Source organism: Eschrichtius robustus, chromosome 5 (genome assembly GCF_028021215.1).
Source record: "Eschrichtius robustus isolate mEscRob2 chromosome 5, mEscRob2.pri, whole genome shotgun sequence".
Classification (NCBI taxonomy): domain Eukaryota; kingdom Metazoa; phylum Chordata; class Mammalia; order Artiodactyla; family Eschrichtiidae; genus Eschrichtius; species Eschrichtius robustus.
Genome location: NC_090828.1, coordinates 57,037,606 through 57,060,145, shown reverse-complemented (window position 1 = coordinate 57,060,145; position 22,540 = coordinate 57,037,606). Strand labels below are relative to the sequence as shown.

Below are 22,540 nucleotides of genomic sequence, written 5' to 3'. Positions count from 1 at the left end.
ACTCATTTTAAAATGGCATTTGTGGCTGAAATGTTGAAGAATCTGAATCTACATACTGTGACTCTTCCACCTTTTCAAACTCTAAAATTAGACCAGGAATTACACATACCAAATGCTATGCAAAATGTAAAGGAGGCACACCGTTTATGGCTCTCGACGTGAGATGGAAATTAAATCTTCAGCCTCCAATAAAATTGTATTTCTGTAATAAAACTGCTGCACCTTGACACTAGACTACATTGAATCCCAAATTAAACACCCCATTTACTGTACTGTAACAAGCAAAAGAGTTTGCTACACTGAACGATATTACAGATAGAGAAAGGTATTATATTTTGCTTTACCATCTAGGTAGAGTCCACTCAAAACAGGCTCATTCCCCACCCCTTCTTTCTTAGAACACAATGTATTTTGATGAGGGAAAAATATAAGGTTTGTCTTTCATTGCTAAAATGTCTGTTTCTTCCTTAATTATACAAACCTGCATAGGTGGGTAGGTCTAAAAAAGTCCGTCAAGTAGGATATTTACTACAAAAATGTCCTACTGCATTTCATGGATAACTCAGTCCCATAAGCAGAAACAGCCGGTGTGCTGCTAAGGGCTAGGTGCATTTCTTTATGCATTGTGTATAATGGAGATGCTTTTCCCTAGAACGTCCAGGCACTGTTCATTCCGTATCCACTTCTGCAGCGCACACGTGCTGCTACAGAATAAACGAAGGTTTTAAACTTAGGATTTGTTCTTACAGGTTGTGTATTTATCTCACGCAGTGTTGACTTAGAAGAATTAGACTGGATATTGTTTTAAGATGGTAGGTCGATCTTTTTTTTTCCCTCCAGGCCAACACGGCCGTCCAGCATTTGTGAAGGGGCTTTATGAGAAGTTAAAACCTACAGAGGGTGAAGAATAGAGAACGATGAATAGTAATGTTGCTTCATCTTACCAACTAAAGTGCAGGCGAGCAGGGCGGGATGCTGTGTGTGTCTCGGTGTCTCTGCCATCCTCCGGCCGGCCCCGCGGAGCCCCCCTCTAGTGGACGGAAGGGGAAATTGCCTCTCTCCATTGAATAAATACCTCCCCTCCCCCTCTCTCAGGAGATGGTGGATATTATTAACCTTCAAGCACGGTACGGCGAGATGAATGTTAATCGTGAAGGGATTTCTAATCACGTTTAATGGTGTAGGACAGAGAGAAGTTGTGTTAGCAGTTTTAATCCTGCTAGAAATGCTAATTTTTACGTTTCGTATGATCGGTGAGGATAATACGAAAACGGCAACAGCTATGTTTCCATTCGGAAGTTGTTGCCTGTAATTTTGAGGCAAGTATGGAGGAAAGGGACAGAGTCTTTAGTGCGAATGACTTGTCAAGAGGCTAATTTCTTGGGAGACATTAGAGATTTGAGGCTTGATGTTTACTCAGTTCAAGAAAAGAGAATTCTCTGCTGGGAGAAAATCTCTGAGTATGAGAAGCCGTGGGGAGAAGTTTTGGACCTGCGAACATCACGTGTCTACACAAAAGGATGCAGAGGTTACGGCGTTGAGTACTGACATTTGGAGCACTTCCATCTTTTATGTTTCCCTCTATCGTTCATTGCCATTTTTGCCGACATGTAAAGGTAACTTTTTTTAAAGCAGATATTTCACCCTGACTTAGGAAAGAGAAAGAGCACTTAGGAGTACTAGATGAGCAGGGAGTCCCCATTTTTGTCGTCCTCGCCTCTGTCTCTCTCGTTGACTCGAGAGACATCACCTGTGCTCTCCTGTAAGGATGCCCTACTGTGCCCAGCGCCGATGCTCCCACTCCGGCAAAGCTGGCATCTCCTGTACCTCCGTGGTCTGTCCTGGTCCCTGGCTATTAGAGCTGCAGTTCTTACAGGGCAGATATGCACATGGAAGTGAGGGCTTTAGATGTCATATGAGCACTATCTTCAGTGCATACTTTTACTTGACTTTGATTACCCTAAATTGTATGGCTCAAGCCTAAACTACTCTAGTACTGTCATAATGTCACCCACCAATAAACTGGAAAGCCTTTTGCTGCAGTACAGTTTACCAGTTCAGTGTGGGCCTTGAACAGTTTCCTCATTTTCACAGTTTACATGTTTAGTCTAAATTTAGAAAACATCTAAGTGATAAATACAAATGATCAAAAGATAATTCATGAAGGCTATGCACCTACGTGGACATGGTCCATTTTAACTGTGTTGTGCCAGCCTGCAATATGTGGCTATTGTCATCATTTATCATTATCATTTTTTACAGACTCCTTAAAAAATGATTCAATGTAGAGGAGATAAAAATGATTCCCCGGTGTGAACATAAGATGCAAAATCAGTGACCAACATTATTTTCCCATCAATAATGATAACTGTACTAATTAGTCCAGGCATCACACCTGTGCAAAAACCCTTATCCCTATTTTACAGATGAAGTAACTGAGACACCAAAGGTTAACTGCTCGCCCAAAGCCATGCGGCAACTCTGTCAGTACCACGATTTAAATCTCCCACTCTTGCTTCCTTGGCAATAGAGCAATTATAACTGTCTTCAAAGGAGGGAAACTTATTGCTTTTATCACAGGAGATAGGCATTGATGAACAACAGCATAAAGAGGTCGCATATTATTTCTTTTAAAATTGTAGAATCTTTCTTGTATTAGTGGAGTTTTTTTACTGTGTTTTCTAGGTTGGAGTTACTTTAGTGTCTAAAATTCCACATTGTATACTTTTAGCAAAATCAATAGTCACCCATTCAAATGAGGAGATGGTAATTAGAGATGGGACAGACCCCCAATATATCCTTCGTTTGAAGATAGAGTAAATTCAGAGAGATCATCTACTTCTTTTCATTTTCTTTCCCAGAAGAATATGTGTTTTTTCCCTACACGAATGTTTCAGTGAACACTGCAGCTGTGCAGCAAGAGGCAGTTTTGCATGCATATAGTCTGAGAACAATGTGGAGTATTTATCCCTTGGGATAAAAAAACCCCCAGCAACAACAAACTTGAAAACAGATGGTTCTGATACAGTCTGATAAGAATGTAAACAGGAAAATATCTTTGTTGACTTATTTCTTAGTAATCGGTAATAATTGTTATTGTCTGGAGATGAATTACAGTCTTGATTTCGCAAGCATGGCCACCAACAGCCTCTGAAAAGTGAAACTAAATTTCTGATATTGGTGAGGAATTATTGACTCCCGCTGAAGCCTCCTCATTAACATTCTCCTTGATTGATATGTAAGAATGAAAACTTTAGAGAGGACCATTTCTGCATTCCTAATTGTTTCTTTTGTCATCTTGTGATTTAGAGATATTAAAGCCCTTACGGTCTATCCATGAACGGGTATATTTGAAAAATAACTTAAAATTTCTCTACAGCTTAGAGCACTAACATTCTCCTTCCTCCCTCCCTCCCTCCCTCCCTCCCTTCCTTCTTTCCTCCCTTCTTCCCTCCTTCATTCTCTCCCTCCCTCCATTCCTTCTTGTCTTTTCTTTTTATGATCTTATTATTTTAGATGATAAAACCTTCTCCCTTTAGAGTCTGGTATTTCTTTGAACTCATTATATTTCTTTGTCAAAGACTTTACTTAGACTGAGTGTTTAGATTAAATAAACGTTTAATAAATGCTTCCTATTTGCTAGGCACTGGGGATACAAAGGTGAATCAGACAGACTTTCTTCTTTTATAGGACTCATAGTTTAGATGGAGAGGCAGGTACATAAACAAATAACTCTCCCTCAATTTGTGACGAAGTGGCCAAAGTGGCATGGAGAGGAGTGGGGAAAAGGATTCACTCCTTGGGAGAATGGGGAGCTTTACAAAGGAGATATTAGATCAGGCCTTAAATATTGCTGTGTCGAATCCTGGCTGCAGAGAGCCACAGGCTATGAAATCCTGAATGAATACTGAACATTCAAATTGCCGACCAGTTCTTTGGATCAGGTCATTGGAAACCATTAGTTGTTTGGGCAATGTGTAAGATCATGGGATCCTGCCACTATCCAGAAGTTTTGAGAGATATTCTTCTTTTAAAATATAATACTTGGGGCTTCCCTGGTGGCGCAGTGGTTGAGAATCTGCCTGCCAATGCAGGGGACACGGGTTCGAGCCCTGGTCTGGGAGGATCCCACATGCCGCGGAGCAGCTGGGCCCATGAGCCACAATTACTGAGCCTGCGCGTCTGGAGCCTGTGCTCCGCTACAAGAGAGGCCGCGATAGTGAGAGGCCCGCGCGCCGCGATGAAGAGTCGCCCCCACTTGCGGCAACTAGAGAAAGCCCTCGCGCAGAAACGAAGACCCAACACAGCCATAAATAAATAAACAAACAAACAAACAAACAAACCCAAAGTTTACAAAAAATAATAATAAAATAAAATATAATACTTGCAATGGAAAACTTAAGTTGTATTCCTCCATGATGTTATACCATTGGAAAGAATAATCCCTTCTTTAATATGCAATTCAGCCATCTGAAAATATTTTGTTAGCAAAGTAAACGAATACAGGTAGTCTATGCAGTATATCCCAGAAACCCTTGGCACTTCTTTTTTTTTAACAATGTTCAACAAATATTTAGTAAGTATTTCTATGTGCCATATACTGTGCTAGGCATGTGGATTAAGAGAACAAATAATATATGTAACCTCTCTTTGTGAAATCTGATGGGAAAGGACAATGTCAAACAGATAACTACCCAAATTATTTATTAATTAAAATGTGACAACTGCTATCATATGTGATAAATGCTGTTGTTAAGTCTACCCAGCTTGTTCTGGTGACAGCAACTTGATTTTATTTTTTGAGAACTACCCTTCACCATCGCATGCAACCTTGACGGGACTGTCAATCAAGTGTCCTACTCCTAGCTTGTGATCCAAGGTAGGCTGATCAGGCGCTCTTCCCCAGGAATGAGCAGGATCTGTCTCTAGTTTCATAGTCTAATATCTTGAAAGTCTGTAGTTGATTCATCCCTAGCTTCTTCTTTGGTTTTGAGAGTGACCCTATATCCTTCCAACAAATTTGTTAAGTTAATCAGCTTCCACTGCTTGCAACCAGTAATAGTATTTATAGAACTGCCTCAAAATCCAGTATTCAAATAAGAAGTAAACTAAGTTGTGGCATGATTTTGAGGGTTTGATGGAGTTTAAGAATAGAGAATCCATTTGACTGTGATGCTTAGGACACTCTATTTTGAATAGCATGATTTTGGTGACATAGGATTAATTTGTTTTCTGGTGTCTGCAATAAATGCTATTTCTATGCTAATAATATCAGAATTCATAATAATATTTATAAAACAGTATAAATATTATAAACTTTGACAGTCTAAAAGCTATACTCTGACAGAAGTCTGGAGGTGGAGGGCTGTGTTAACTTTCTTATCTGAGAGTGCTAAGGTCAATAAATATTTTCTAAAGCTGCTAGATCCAGAAGTGGAGGGATAATTGTAAGTTATACATACGGATAAGTTATACCCAGTCTACCCAACTGAAGAACTAAAAAATCATGAATTAACCTGAACTGGGGAGAAGATAGAGAAGGAATGAGTGAAAATTTTCATCATTCATGTAGAGAAGTCAATAGCTACTGAGTGTCTAAGGTTGAAAAATCAAAACAGGTAGATGTAGACATATTATTTATTTAGAGCTCAAGTAGAAACCGCTGGAAGAACTAAAATCTAAATTTATTAACAGTGACTGCCTTTGGGGAGTACTTGGTGGTGGGAGAAAGGGCTAGATAGAGAGCGTATTTCGACATGAACTTGGCTGGAGGAGATCCAGCATTCCAGAAATACATGAGTCATTAACCTAGTGATGGCATTAAGAAAGAAATACTATCCTGAGCTGTATTAAGACAAGCATCATTTGTAGCCAGGAAGTAATCCTTGTGTAAATTCATTGTAGGTCAGGCTCTCATTTGAACATTACACTTTAGGTCTGTAACTTAAAACGTATGTATGAAAATGGCATAGAATTCACGTATAGAAAGAAGACAACGATGACAGGGATTGGAGGCTATGTACACAAGAAAGGAGGTGGGTTATTTATCCTGGAGAAGAGAAGGCTGAAGGCAGACAAAATTAACAACCTCTGGGCAGTGAGGTGGAGCTGTGGAGAACTCTAGCCAGCCTTCTCCCTCTCACTGGATGCAGCAGAAGAACGGGAGTTTGAGTTGACAGCATCAGGAGAGAGTCTGTTTTTAGACACAAGAAAGACTTTGTGATCTGTGAGTATGACTGAACTGCAGAACGGGCTGTCCCAAAAACTTTCGGAGTACTTTGAAAAGAAGATAGAAGCATTCATTTTTAAAATAAGGGCTTGTACCAGATTTTGGTTTCCTTTGGTGATGCAGCAAGCACATTTTACAGTCTGATGTCTGTGAATTTACATACAGAGAAAGGTTAATGATAAAGCGCTCTAAATAGTCCTACCTTGGCTGTGATTCCCAGGTAATATCTCACTAGGGGAAAAAAATCAATATTCACAATTTTTCTCTGAAGTACTATGCTAACTCCTGGTTCCTTTAAAATGTATATGCACACACATATACATATTACTTTATATATCATGTTTTAAAAGAAATGTGTATATTCTTAGGAGTGGTAGTTATCAAATTCAATGTTTGAACTATTATTAAAATATTCATAGTTTATTTTTCTAACAATAAAAGTAATAGATTTTTAATGCTAACAAACTTTGAAAGCACAGAAAGCACAAAAAAATACAACATTTTTTCCATTAAAAACTGAGCAAGCAAACAAAAAACATACACAAAACAGCCCTACCATCTCCTGACTGCTGCCTAGGTGGTCCAGCTGGGTTTCTCTGGTCGGAGTCTGCTCACTCAGGCTTGTCTTTCAAGAATGAGTTAGGAGTGCATGATGAGCTGCATCTTCATCCTTTCTCCTCACTGCAACTGGATCTCATTTCCCATCCTCTGCTCTGTCTGTTGACACAACAAGTAGAAATGTGGGAATGGAGCATTGATTTACCTGGCACCTAAATCAGGGCTGCTCCCTTTCCAAAGCTGGTTGTCTAATCTGTGTGTAGGTAGCTGTGGCCCTGGCAAGACCTTCAAACGACCAGCTGAGCGTTGGTTCAGCCACTTGTATTTAACACCTGAATGGGAGTCTTCAACTTTGGACTTTGGGTCTGAAGAGGAAGCCTGTCTATCTGGGGCTCATGCTTGCTTGCGATTTGGTGTAGAGGGGCAGGAAGCAGGAGTGGAGGAAAGGACTACTGGTTCTTTAAGCGGTGGCTGCCCCAGCAGGATTCCAGAGCTAAAAGAGGTTTGAAAATTGCAGACCATGCTGGTCGCAGGGACAGAGGTGTGACCTTATTGGCCTGATCTTTCTAGTCACGCATACCGCTTAAGTTATGTATTTGGTCTCCTTTCAGGGCAGTCCTCACCCTGCCCATCACCTCTCTCCAATCTTCATGAACTCTCGAGTCAGAAAGATACTCTGGTTTCTCTTGATTTCCCCTGGAAAAAACACACTGCTTTCTCTCTACCTCTCTTATCTATAAAATGGCTGTATGGAACATGCAAGAGCTGGGGTCCTCCTTCATTCAGCTGCAACTCCAACATGCTTAAATCTTTAACCTTTTCCTGCACACTTAACTCTACGCTCGTTGCAATGTTTGGACCCACATCTGCCCTGAGCACACACACACGGACACCATGTGATCGCTCTCAGGCGCTGCATAATGAACTCAAGGCATTTCAGAGCTAGAAGGAAGGGCTGAGGAATTTCTAAGCTTTTAATTTGCATATGAAAAATCAAGACCTAGAGAGACTGGATATCTTGCCCAAGACCACACAGCTGCTTAACGGCAGATCTAAGACTAGAACCCAGGTTGTTTATTTCCTAGGATTTTGCTGCTTCCTCCAGAAAGTACCGTCAGCGAAGACAAGGGCAACTCTCTGCTCTCATCAGCCCTGCCGGTTCCATCCTGCTCTGGAGTTGGCAGGGGCATGGAAGCCTTCTCTGGGTGGCCACTGGTCCCTAAAAACTAGTATTTAAGAAAAGTCATTATTATTAGATATTCTCTGTAACTTAGTATGGTTATTTTCCTGAACAGATCTATAGCATTCATATTTATATAATAACCAGAGGTTTATATAAAAAGATCTATGCAAACAAAAGTTTACTTTTTAAAAAAAAAATGACACCAATGAATTCTTTGTCTTTCTCATTTTAGTCTCTTAAAATCTCAGAGAGCTAATGATTCTTGCCCTTTTGTTCATCAGTTTCCTTATCCCTAAAATAAAGCAATATGAAATAGTCTCTAAGATCTTTTCAGAACCTCAAGAACTTGGATCTCTGGATTCGGATTTTCTGAAGAGTTAAGATTTGGGGACTTTACCTTTGTTATGAATACTTCATAATGAAGCCTTTCTAAAATGTATGATCCCTCGCCTGCTGTTGTACAGAGTGTAGACTTTGAATCTCCCCTTGGTGAGCCAGGATCAGGTGTGTGAGAGCACACACGCGGCTGAGTTACACCAACAACGGTGTCCTCAGAACCTACAACAACCTTCAGACCACTGGCTTTTTGAGTTCTTTTGTCAGAAGTGATATAATTTCTGAAAAACGGAAAAACAACAGGAAGAGAAGTGAAAAGGCTCAAAGGCTACTAATGAATGGGGAAATTGGCCAATGGCAGAAAGCCGAGTGCCTTTTGACCTCCAAAATGTTTTCATTATTTTTTTCTATCATCTCTTGCATTGACACTTAGCTCCTGAGAAACTTCTTCACAGGCTGTTCTAGGTCTAACATTTGACTGGATCAGCCATAAGGAATGCAAAGGGGCAGACTTATGTGAGGCTTTGGGGGTGGCATCAATCAAGAGAATTGGGGGGTGCTGTCAGGGTTAAGAAGAAGCACCTAAAGGTGAACCATTTGTTGTCCCGGGTTTTTGACAGCACAGTTCATTCACGTAGAAGTGTATACATGGTATAATTAGTAAGACTCTGAGCTCATAAATTTCCTCTGACATGAACAGTAGGTTCTAATCTCTTTCACTATAGGAGCTACATGACTTTCTTCCACCATTCCTGGTGTCACTTGTGTGAGAAAATGGCTTTCATGCCCTCTGTTTAACTGGCCGGAGGGGAAGGAGGAAGGAAGGTGGGCACTGAGGACCAGGACAGCAGAATATTACCCTCTAGTCACGTCCCGAATCCGTCCTCAACACAGCCAAGCCATGCATTCTAGTTATCGTCACAACTGACATCAGCTCCAGTTATAGAAGCTTGAGAATATTAAAAAATATTCTTTATTCTCAAGATTGCATAGATAGCAGGGATATATATATATATCTCCCTCCTTGATTTTGGAGTCAGAATTTAGAGCCCCTCACTATGAGGAGGCTAACCTTAAGTTGAACAGTTTGAATTTTATTATTAAGTTTTATTCAGGCTGCAGATGTTTTCATTAACAAGAGCCTAAAGGTGACTTCCTCAGCCAAAGCTGGACACACTGCTCCTCCCTCTGCCCCAGCGGTCTCATTGCAATGGTCACTTGTGGTCTAGTTTACTTAAGAGCTGGAAAACCAGTAAAGTTGGTGCTGAATGCTAAGGCTCATCCAAAAAATTTGAAAAGAATAATGAGATAAAAAGCCTATAGAGAAAGGCAGGAGCATTCCAGCTAAGCTGTTGTATTTTGGAAAAACCTTTTAACCTCTCTGGGGCTTGTTTTCTGTGTCTGTAAAAGAAGGAGCTTGAACTCTATGATTCTAAGCACCTGGGCATTAGGTGTATTGACTACCATGTCTGGGGCACAAATGCATTTTTGGAGCAGTTCTGAATTTTTCAGAAATTGTTTGAATAAGAGATTGATAGAGAAGGTGACTTCTGCTTGTCAACTCTCAAAAGGTGTATTGACCTTTGTCACTGCCGGGTACCTGATTAGTGCATCAGAGAGCGCGAGCGCCGTCCTGGCTTTGCCATGGAATCAGACCCACTCTGGGGCCTGGTCCCCGTTATACCACAGAAATGGTAAGGGAGTAGGGCAGCACGTTTGCCAAAGGGAACCTGTGACAGTTATAGCTCATTGTAAATGTTTAAACAAGAGTAGATGGTATTAATGTGGAGAGAGAATGAATTTAAAGGGATAGAATGTACTAGAGAAACAGCGAAGGGTGGAGGAGGGTCAAGGGATTGGGCCAAAAGGGTATCACCCTGTGGCCCTTAGAGACATTTTGTAGAGCTTGGGGATGCAGGTTGGAGGTTATCCATGTGTCTGTGCTACTAGCATGTACACATTTGGTGCAAATGTCAGTAGTAGATTTGCTTTATAATCAAGGGAGCAATTTGCAATTTATCACTAATAAAGAATATGAATCATTTATTAAAGACTGATGTGCATTGTGAGTGGCATTTATTACAAATAAATAAATAGCATAGCGGTCTTAGAATAAATGAGCAATTATCAATTTAAAAATTGAGCTAGCCTGAAATTGCTGAAAAGATGCAAGCACTGTAGTCTCTTCTATGTGGAAATATCTCTGTATTTACAGATTGATATACTTCCATATACTTCTAGTTATACTAATATTAATGTCTAAAAACTTGAACATTTCAAAAGTTGAACAATTTTACAGAGACCTCTGTCAAGATATGAAGTATTACTGGTTAACAGGGGAATATATACTTCTTTTATGTCATTTGAAATGTATTACAACAATTATTAAATAAGTATCCAGATTTATATCTGTCTTTAAACCTCAAGCTAAAAATCCTCAAGAAGCATAAACAAAATGCCCTCAATCACGAAAAGGATTGCTTAGCAGTCTAAGAAAAATATAATTAAAGAGGCCGATTTTAGGCATCTATGCAATTATTTTAAGATATGTTTAGAATTTGCATTTAGCGGCAGGATTGGGTTATTAACCATACAACTTATCACCCTTAGTAATCATATTAACAGAAATAAAATGTCCAGAAACTAGGAATTTGATTAGTAATCCACATTTTATACTAATTATGGGAGGCACATTATAGATTATAAATACATAAGATAAAAATCCCAGGTTACTGAGTGCAAAAAATAAACTTTCACATATTTTGACAAGCATTGCCTGGTCTGAACTATTTATAATACTTTAGAGTGTACTAGCGCTTTTTTTGTAATGTAAAAAGTAATAGAATCTTAGTAATATGAGGTGTCACTAGAGATATTTGCTATTAAATTGTTGCTGAGTGTGCTGAGGTTTGGGGTAGAACTATCGAGTTTGCAGATTAGCAAAGCAGGTTCTGGCAATGTTTTAAAATTGAGTCAGTGATGCTTTAAAATAAGGCATATTTTAAGGATTCACAATAAGAATTTAAAAATAGATGAAAAGGGCTTCCCTGGTGGTGCAGTGGTTAAGAATCCTCCTGCCAATGCAGGGGACTCGGGCTCGAGCCCTGGTCCGGGAAGATCCCACATGCCGCGGAGCAACTAAGCCCGTGCGCCACAACTACTGAGCCTGCGCTCCAGAGCCCACGAGCCATAACTACCAAAGCCCGCGGGCCTAGAGCCCGTGCTCCGCAACAAGAGAAGCCACCACAATGAGAAGCCCACGCACCACAACGAAGGGTAGCCCCCGCTAGCTGCAACTAGAGAAAGCTGGAGTGCAGCAACAAAGATCCAACTCAGCCAAAAATAAATAAAAAAATAAATTTATTTTTTTTTAAAAAAGAAAAATAGATGAAAAGATTGGTTTCTTATCCTCAAGCGTTCTATGTTAATTAGTGCTTTTATGTAAACTAATTTTATGGCTGTCTACAGGTTTCAGCACACACAAGCAGAGGTGTGAGAGTGAGGCAAAGTTCACGAGAGACTAATTGAAAATGAGGTGTGACATTAATTTTAAACAAGTATTTTCCCATTTTGCTTCTGCTTTCCTTTTATTTTTAAAATTCTCCCCCTTTCAACCATTATCAGCGCAAACCCAGAATGGCCCGATTATGTGCAATTAGCCTCTTGTCTGTTTCTGATTCTAAATTTGGTATACTTTAGATTCCACCCTGAATTTTGCCAGTGGGAGTCCTCTTCTCTCCAGGGCACTGTGAGGTTTGGGGGACACCAAAAAAAATACACTACACTCATCTCTTCACCACTTGCCATGGGGAAGCTTGAATTTGTGTCCTTATTTCTTTTTGCTTTGAGCAGAGTTGCCCAACATAATAAAGCTGCTTGATGAAGGCAGAACAGTTAAGTTGACTGTCTTCTCCCTGTCCACCAGTTTAAAAATGAAAAGGTCAGTGGTATGGCAAGAGAGGAATTCTTTACAGTTGCCAAATAATGGTTTTAATTATTTTTAATTGCCTATGTGCCACCCTAGAAGTACCAATGGTGAGGAGATAGTTACGGGAAGTTTCCTAGTGGAAATCCTAGTAGTTTGGCAGCAATTGTTTTCAACAGTCATGTTCAATTTATTTTGAAACAATTGCTTAAACCAGAATTAGCTAGTTATTTAGTCACATATAAGGTAGTTAGCTTGTATGATATGATTAACCAAAGTAATTTGTAATTAACTATCATGAAATATCTGCACTGGAAAAACAAGTCTTTCATAAATTTTACTAATTTTCATGCTACTAGTAGTTATACCTATTAGAGGCCTATATTATACCCATCAGAGAGCCTTTATTTACTATTTTATTTATTTATTTATTTATTTATGGCTGCATTGGGTCTTCGTTGCTGCACGTGGGCTTTCTCTAGTTGCGGCGAGCGGGGGCTACTCTTTGTTGCGGTGAGCGGGCTTCTCATTGCAGTGGCTTCTCTTGCTGTGCAGCACGGGCTCTAGGCGCATGGGCTTCAGTAGTTGTGGCACACGGGCTCAGTAGTTGTGGTTCACGGGCTCTGGAGCGCAGGCTCAGTAGTTGTGGCGCACGGGCTTAGTTGCTCCGCGGCATGTGGGATCTTCCTGGACCAGGGCTCGAACCCGTGTCCCCTGCATTGGCAGGTGGATTCTTAACCACTGCACCACCAGGGAAGTCCCCTTTATTTACTAACATTAATTGTTGTTAATTAATTCAATCATAGAATTCCAAGGATCCTGAGATGTTATTTTATCTAGCTTCTTACCTTTAGAGATTAGGCTAAAGCTCTGCCTCTTCCTTGAAAATGATTCTTTCTGCCCCAAACCTTGGCAAAGCCTTCCTTCCTTTGAATTCTCTATAGTATCCATGCTGGACTTTGTCACTTAGCATGGGTTGCCCTGTGTTGCAATTTATACATGTGTCCTATCTCCTGAACTGGAGTCAGACCCTTCAAGGCAAAGGCTGGATTTAGACATTTTGGTCCACTTCCCCCAATTCTGGGGCTGTGGTCTACCATAGAAGATCATCGTTATGCACTGAGGGTGATGATGTAAATTAATCTTGAAAACCATGCTAGTCCTTAACAATCCTCTCCTGATACTTGATCAATGACTTGAATTAGAAAATGTTAGAGATGCTTGGGACCTTGGAGACAGTCTGGTCTAATCTTTGTTTTGCATATAATGAAACTGAGTAAGGCCCAAAGAGGAAAAGTCACTTGCCTAAGACTTATTGCTAGATAATGACAGAATTTGGATCAGAATTCTAATTTCATTGTCTCCAAATCCAAAACTCTCTTTTTAGCATGCCATCTGATGTCAACATCCGTGTACATGCCCCTCCTTAGGTTTGCTCATCGGAATGAATGAATGAATGGATCCTTATAAATGTCTGAGGTGCCAGCCCTTTGTTCTTTCCTTATGTGTTCATCGACTGGCAGCAGCTTCTAATGCTACAGATGTGTTCTGATATCAGCCAGTGACTCTGGAAGAGAATTTACAGTATCCGGGTATTCTACATTCTCTTGAACATGTGATTTTTTTCCCCCTCTGAATTCTATGTTTTTTTTAGGTTGCTTATAGAAGATCAAAGTGGAAGGTTTGGGAAGTAAGTCTTTATCATTCACTACTGTTCCAAATTGGGAAAACCAAGTCAGTGAATTGTTCATCTGGTTTGGAAAGACCATTCAAGCATTCTCAGACATGTAGCTAAGCAAGTCTGGAGCTCTCTGACATTACATAATTTCTCTGCTAAACCAAAGTTCTCATTGAGTTTGCTATATAACAATATGTTACGTTGGATTAGCTCAATATTGGCTCAAAGCTCAGTGTCATCATTTGTCCACCCTCACGGCATTTCCCCAGATAGGGAAGCTGACTGGTTTTTCCATCACTGCTGGGAGAGTTTTCGGTTTACAAGTACCATAGAGTTTTCATTTGTGGCAGATGTTACCTTGTTTCCAATTTTTGTTCAAGTTGTTTTAAGGAAAAGCACCACCTATTTTCTCTGACCAACTTAAAAAAAAAAAAAGATGAAAAGATCTTCTCCACACGAATAATAGCAAAAAGCACATGACAATCTAAGCTTTTGAACTCTCAGACAGCTGGGGTGCCCAGAATTGGCGTAATTTTTTCTTTAATGACTTCAGAGCCCCATGTGTGTGCGATCAGAGTAGACTGTGTCGCTCTGATCTTAAACAGCCCTGCTGTCACATGAGGAGTTTTTCATTTCTTGACTAAATAGACTCTCTGGTTTGAAATTAGCATCCCATCATGAAAAACAGGCCAGTGTACAGGGAAGTTGGCTGAGGCCTTTGCTGTCATTTGAAACAAGTACTGCTTCTGCTTCTCCTAACCCCAGTGCATCAGGATGCTATGTGGATGTGGGGACCCAGTGATTCTGAAGTCTCTCCAAGAAAGGAGAATCCAACAAAGCATTTAGGAGTGAAATATTTGTTTAAAATGTAGCCCAGGTCGGTGTGGGAATGAATTAGAAACACACTGTGAAAACTTCACCTATGGTCAGTGCCATACCCAGGAAGTTGCAGACATCGGGAGCAGAGCATGGGCTGGTGTCAACACCTTTGTTGCATGAAAGTGAGTCACTGCGATTTGTGGTTGTAGGTTCCACGTACTTTCACCACCAAGTTCTAAGTGGCCCACTGGTTACCTTAACCTTGGCATTTCATGAACTAGCAAGGTTTCCAAAAATAATTTGAGGACTAACAGAGAATTGCCAACTCCCTCCCACCCCCAGTCCAGTAAAGACATTGAACACACCCAGTCTCCTTTTATCTTTGTTTCATATAAAAAGGGAAACTTTAGTACTGTAATATGAAAGGACCATGATCTAAGATTGAAGTCCTTCAAATTGAACAAATTTAATTTTAGGAAAGAGTCCCCACATTGCATCTCTTAAAAAGAAGTCCTCTCATTTTGCTGCGGGCCTCTGAAAACATTTGCACGGCCCTCCCTCTGCGAAAACACTGCTGTACACTGAGCATCGTCATGAAACTCTCACTGCTTATGACCATGGCACAGCTTTGCTCCTGGCTCAGACTAACTTTCTGTGTGCTTGATAACCGTATTTAAATTCTGGTTGAATGTCTCTTCGTACCGGCTGGAGCCTTGTTCACTAGTTTTGGTGGGTGCTGCTGGAATTATAATTTTTTCATTCACAAATATATGCTAGTGTTCTAATTCAGAGTAATGCTTGCAAAGATCCAGCTTCTGACTCAACACCCAATTCCATATTGCAGGAGTGGAATCCTGGATGGCCCCCATGTTTCCAGAAGCTCCGTCTTCCTTCCAGTGCACAAAAGTTTCTAAAGGCTTACAGCTAGGCTGGCATATTGAGGCGTCACCAAAAACTCTCTACAAGGAATTAGGTACCTGGGCTGTAATTTGATGTTCTGATGCTAACTAGCGAGATGATCCTGAAAAAAAAAATCATTTAAACTCTCTGGATCAGTTTTCTAGTATATAAGATGGAGATAACACCACTGGCCACACTCTGGAAACTGTAATTTACTAGATACTCTCAGAACCTCAATGTTCTTAATCTAAATTGAGTGAATGTGTGTGACTAGATGATTAAGGTCTTTTTTTGCTTAAAAGGTTGCTAGCATTTGCTAGTGGAATTTACCACACACCAAACATTCATTGAAAGCATAATATGGGTCAAGTTCCGTGCGGTGTCTCAAGACACAGGAAAATCCTGCATTATTATTATTTTTTAGGTTGTGTTTAGAAGGCCATGCTTCCCTCATTTGTAGTTCATTTCTTTATTCATTTGTTCATTCACTCATTTGTTTAGTTAACAAACATGGACAGACTCAGGCCATGTGCTGGAGAGAAAAAAATAAGCTTGCTGCCCTCAAGGAGCTTGAAACTCCTTTTCAAGAGTCTGTTATTAAAAAAGAAAAAAATTTATTTTATATATATGTCCTTTTTGTGCCATGAGGCACAAAAGGCACATTATATAGAACACAAGCAAAAATTGTGACATGAGCATGTGTCTATTGGTCCTGAATATAAGCTTATTGGAGAACAATTCTCTCTCTGCTCACTATCACTCTGCCTTCTAAACCTGGTTTTTGATAAAGTTAGGCAGAAGTTGTTCAATCGGATAAAATTAGATAAAACATCACTCTGACAATGAAGTTCAAATAACAGAATCTAATGTAATTTAGGGGCATCAAAAACCAAAGAACATTTAAAGTATGCCCAGCCCGTGGAATCAATTCAGTTGATCAATGCAGTTAGTTCACCAAAATGATTATTCAGCATAGACTTCCTCTCAAAATAACCCACCAACTAACAACAACAATAAATAGAAAGAAGAGAAGAAAAGAAGAAAAATCCCCTTAAGGACATAAGTTTTTCTAATTTGCTTTCTGCAGTGATAAAATTAAGTAAACACTTACCAAATAGCTACATTACTTTGCACTGTATAGACCCAGGCTTTGATTGCCAGGTAAAATTTCTCGTAGTTCATTAGGCTAAGAAATTACTCCTGCTTTGAACTCAATAGTGTGTATTCAAAGTCTTACTTAGTTAAATTCAATTGTTTGCAAACTTAAAATTGAAAGGCTTTGTATGTTACCCTTTTCATTTAGGAGTGATTTCAAAGGAACATTACTCACTGGATAACTTTCTGTCCACAATTCCAAACCAAAATCATAGGAGTCTTCAGGCAACTCTGACACTACCAAACCCTTGACATTGTACTGCCTCATAATGGACACTAAATAAATATTCATTTAACGAATGAATATAGAAAATCAGTTAATGAATTAAATTAACGATCATATCATCTTGCATTTGTGTACTGCTTTACGATCTGTAAAGTGCTTTCACATTTATCCTCTTAGTGACACTTTGAATAAAGAAGAAATTAACTCAGCATGTTGGATTCTATTTTAAAGCTTTGAAGTTAACAAATATGTCCTTAGCCTGAAGTGAAAACTATAGTAGAAATGTGCTAAGAAGTGTGAATAATTAGAAGAACAAAATAAAATGGAAACAATAAAATGTACATAAAAAGCTTAATAAACAAAATAAAAATAAACTAGGAAGGAAAACTATGGTTTAAAAGATTATGCTACTATTATTTTTATACAATCTGGGGCAGAGTTGACCCCTAAGCCAGAATTCCACATCCAAGTAATGTTTTTTGTTACATGTATGAATGAGTGTGTGTGCATACACATACACAGGCATGTATATTGTAGCTTCCCTATTCTTCCTAGAAATATAACAGAAAAACTAAAGAATCACAAAATTTTACACCAGAACTTCACTGCAGGCAGCCAAGATTGCAGCCATTCATGCAGCCGGACAGTAGAGTCTTTTTTTTTTCCTAGTTGGAGCCATGACCTTGATCTAGCTGCATGTCAGTAACAATAGTGATGACCAATGCTCTCAGATAATCATCTAAGGACCCCCAAATTGGCCCTATTATGCAACCCTCTTTCCTTCATAAGGCTGTGGATGACAGAAAGGCTTCTTTGAGGAATGAGAGGCCAAAAAAAAAAGAAAAAACCCCACAGATGGCAGGTCACTTCAACTTCCTGGACACTCCAGCTTTCATTTTTGTCCCAAGAGCTCGGACATCAGTCCTAATCTTAAATTGCTGTGCATTCTAAGACATCTCCCAGAGAAGAGCATTTCACCTGTATGAGCTGAGAGATGCTACCTGCACCATGATGAACGTTAAGTTAGTAGTAAGTAAACCACTAAATTCTTTGGGGTTTGTTGTTGCTGTTATTGTGTTATTTACTTCTTTTCTTGGACCGTTTTATTCATTAAACATACTTCCAGTAAAATGGAGTTCTAATTAATTCACAGGAAGGTTAAAAAAAAGTGTGCATATAAAATGCATTAAGTCCGTGAAAAGATGTGTTCCCAACTGTGTGCATGGGCCTTTTTTAGTCCTGCCTCAGATTCCCTGAGTGTGAGTTTCCCAGCTCACAACCCTGAAGTGTCCCCAGGCCACAATCAGGCTCCTCAGGATCTTATTCTCTCCAAGTTAAATACAAAAGAGATTAAAAGAAGAAACGAAAAAGAGAACTAGAAGCCTGGCGGTAGTTGGAAAAAAACATCTGGGCTTCCCAGAGACCTGAGTTTATCAAGATGCTCATGAAAACTTATAAAGAAAGCCATTCGAAAGCTCACATCCAGGGGGACTGTGATGGAACAGGAGAAGCGTTTAGAATCAGAGGACCTGGGTTTCGGGTTCGTGTTCTGCCACCTCATAGCAGCTGAATATCTTTAGGCAAATCACTTTATCCCCCTGAGCCTCAGTTTCCTCATCTGTAAAATAGGGACACTGATTCCATGTCACAGTTTTTGTGAAGATATGATGAATAACTACATGAAAAGTCTTCATAAACTATAAAATGATGTCAAAAGATTTTTATAACAAATTTTTTTTATAAAAGTAATACATGTTCATTGTGGAAAATTTGACAATTATATGAGCTGTACTGACAATATGACTGAGGGACTTGGGAGATTAAGTGCAGACCCTGGTAAGTCTGAAGCATCAGTCCTATATTATTGGGGTTTGCCTCCCTGCATGTTCAAAAACTCTGCCTGGGAGCGCGGGGTGGCTGCACGCTGCCCATAATGCCCAAACCCTTAGGGCCGCTTAAAGAGTTTCCACCAAAAGATTCCTCAGAAGTAACCAACCAGCAAAACTTCAGGTGCTCATAGAATCTGTCACATGTCCCAAGACCCGTGGGACGGGGATCAGGGGGCAGAGCTCTAATCCCGATCCTCTGTTAACTCTTCACTTTCCTGGGCCTCAGTTTTCTCATTTGGAAAATGATCTATTGGAAGTGATATTCTTTGAAGTAGATTCCAGGTATGGTTTTTATGAGTCTTTGCTCAATCTGTTGTTTTGGTGGACTCTTCAAGCACCAATAGGGACCAATCGGGAAGGTGAGACCTGCTCGATGTCAGCTCAGGGCACTTCCCCCAATATTTCCGGGTGCCTTCAGGAATCTTGAACAGCACTGTCACGCCATATCACCCATAAGATGGGGGGAAGGGACCCAGTCAACAAAAATTCTGAGGAGCAGTTTATTGCTCAGTTTAAAATGTCTCCATTTCCCTCTTGTTTTCTTTGGGTGAATGAATAAAACCTCAAATATGGCTAGAAAGTCAGAAATGTGTATCGGTTATAGATTTTTTTTCCCCAAAGGGTAAGAAGTAGGTAGCTCAAATGGAAAAGATGGGACTAAATGAGAGGGTGAAAGAGAAGCAGCTGTTGAGAAGAACCAGAATTCTTCTTGCCTCTAAAGGAAATAATAATATATTACAGGGCATTTAAATGCTGCTCCAGACGGTGGATTGCAGTCTTGATTGAGCCCTCAGATTGTTCTGGAATGAAAAGTTCTGACAGTTCTTAAACGTGTTTAAACGTTGGCATACAGATTTAATGTTGGGGTTCTTTCTTTGACCTGAAATCACCACCAGCCTCTACCCTGATTAAAGCAGTTTTATGGGGGATTTGGACCTTGCTAGAGTTTGCCCATTTAAGACAGTTTACTAAAAAGTTGGGTCAGATCTTATAAGAACACAGTAAAAAACAGAGCCCTTTTTAATCTTTTAAACTTGTCATCAAGAATATCTGCTGTCACTGTTGGTGGGAGTGTAAATTGATGCAGCCACTGTGGAGAACAGTATGGAGGTTCCTTAAAAAACTAAAAATAGAACTACCATATGACTCAGCAATCCCACTACTGGGCATATACCCTGAGAAAACCATAATCCAAAAAGAGTCATGTACCACAATGTTCATTGCAGCTCTATTTACAATAGCCAGGACATGGAAGCAACCTAAGTGTCCATCGACAGGTGAATGGATAAAGAAGATGTGGTACATATAGACAATGGAATATTACTCAGCCATGAAAAGAAACGAAATTGAGTTATTTGTAGTGAGGTGGATGGACCTAGAGTCTGTCATACAGAGTGAAGTAAGTCAGAAAGAGAAAAACAAATACCGTATGCTAACACATATATATGGAATCTAAAAAAAAAAAAGGTTCTGAAGAACCTAGGGGCAGGACAGGAATAAAGATGCAGACGTAGAGAATGGACTTGAGGACATGGGGAGGGGGAAGGGTAAGCTGGGATGAAGTGAGAGAGTGGCATGGACATATATACACTACCAAATGTAAAATAGATAGCTAGTTGGAAGCAGCCACATAGCACAGGGAGATCAGCTCGGTGCTTTGTGACCACCTAGAGGGGTGGGATAGGGAGGGTGGGAGGGAGACCTAGAGGGGTGGGATAGGGAGGGGTGGGTGGGATAGGGAGGGTGGGAGGGAGGGGTGGGAGGGGTGGGATAGGGAGGGTGGGAGGGGATATGGGGATAAATGTATATGTATAGCTGATTCACTTTGTTATACAGCAGAAACTAACATACCATTGTAAAGCAATTATACTCCAATAAAGATGTTAAAAAAAAAAGAATATCTGCTGTCAGAATGTTGTGTTAAATATTAAAATGTGGTCTCTCAGTAAAATGGTTTTGCTTTCACTTTAGTGTGGCAGCAGTACGCATTAAGCCCTGAAAGGCCTGAGGGCCAAAAAACAAGTGATAATTTAAAATGAATTCTTAAAAGCATTATAACTTTAAAAAGTAGGTTTTTAGAACATAATGAAATGTAAGTTGAGAAGGTAACTTGCCAAAGTGACACTGCTCTTGTAATATTACTGGAATAGTCTTTCTGAACCAGTAATACAGTACTTTTTAAAAAAAAATTAAAGGGAGGCTGATATACTGACATTAAATTCCATGCAAATATTCTGGTTATTTAGTAGTAATTTATCGTAGTTTTACTGAAATTTTCTCCTCTTAGTTCTTAAAAGGCTTTACAGTCTCAATTAGCACTTTGGCTCCTAATAATCAATATTGATTTTACTTTATTCGTTTTGGATTTTTAAAATTTTACCTAGAATTCAACTCTTAATTGTTTTTAAAGTAACATAGCTCATTAAAAAAAATCAGACTGATTGGGAGATGTTCATTGCCATCTGGAAAATGACAAGTTTCCATTTATTTGAGGTGGGTTCTTTATCGGAAAAGAAATGACAGTTCTGGGTAATATGGATTTGGAATTGTTGACAAAATATTAAACAAGAAAATGTGCAACATTTTCCAATATCTTCTCAGAATTAGGTAGCAGTGGTTATTTTGACTCATATTGCGGATTCTGGTTTCAGCCTGGCTATTTCTCTCTGTATTTTAGTAACTTGGTGTGTCCAGGAGCTGCTTCTCCTGCTCACCAACTACGTTAATTGTACGGGGCACGATGCCAGCCGGAGACCACCGAGGCGGCCCTGATGTGTTAGGAGACGTCCTCCGGAGACAATGGACAGTTAGGGATGATTCCTGTTCCCTCCAGGTGCTGTGTGACAGGGAACTGGAATTACTCATTTTTTACATCAATGGCCTTCCTCCTCATATTCCAAGCTTTCTCTGATAACGTGCCACACATTACATCTGGAACACAAACACTTCACCAAAACCCTTCAATTAAATCCTGCAAATTGTTTTGTTTAAACGTTTCCTGTGATCTTTTATGTGGCGTTCAATTTCATCTTCTTTTGAAATTTAAAAGATGACTTTTAGGGTTGTGTTTAGCATTTGGTGACACTAGCAGAAAATTAAAAGTGTTTCTGAGGTCTACCTTTACCAGTCACACATTTCACAAACACTGGAGCTACCTGGGGTTGGCCGGGAAATGTCTGCTGCCATATTAGTGATGTGATAATGGGCTTCACATATCACCTGGACATTAATAGAATGAAATCACTTACCGCTTCTGAAAGCAGCTTTGTTCTCAGCTGGTGTCCTGAAGGCACTGTACAAGCACAATGGACTTTCTAGCGCAGAGGTGAAAGTCAGAAATACCTAAAGTCATCTTTATTGCCAGTGTGTATTGAGGTGTGTGTGTGCGTGTGCACGCCCGTGCACATGTATTGTTCATCTTTGTCTAACGGGTCCACTGATATTTGATGGAAATGACCAAAATTCAGCTAGTTGCATAAAGTATTTTTGGGTCTCCAATCTGCTCTGCTCTATGACATGCCAAACTTCTAATGACTGGGACCTCTAACTCAGCTGCAATGGCCCATCAAAGGTGCAACTTTATTCTCTCATAACAGCCTTGTAATGTGATCAACAGACATATCTGCAAACTTTTCCCTGAGC

The 22,540-nt window shown here is 39.8% G+C and overlaps 1 protein-coding gene across 1 annotated transcript in view; it reads right to left on the bottom strand.

Annotated features, from left to right (window-relative positions):
- Positions 1-1,679: 1,679 nt before the first annotated feature.
- Positions 1,680-22,540, bottom strand: part of LOC137764628 (uncharacterized) — a 106,475-nt gene continuing 85,614 nt past the window's right edge. The window contains exon 6 of the mRNA XM_068543682.1: positions 1,680-1,869. Coding sequence (XP_068399783.1) covers positions 1,680-1,869 — 190 coding nt within the window. The remainder of the gene's footprint in view (positions 1,870-22,540) is intronic.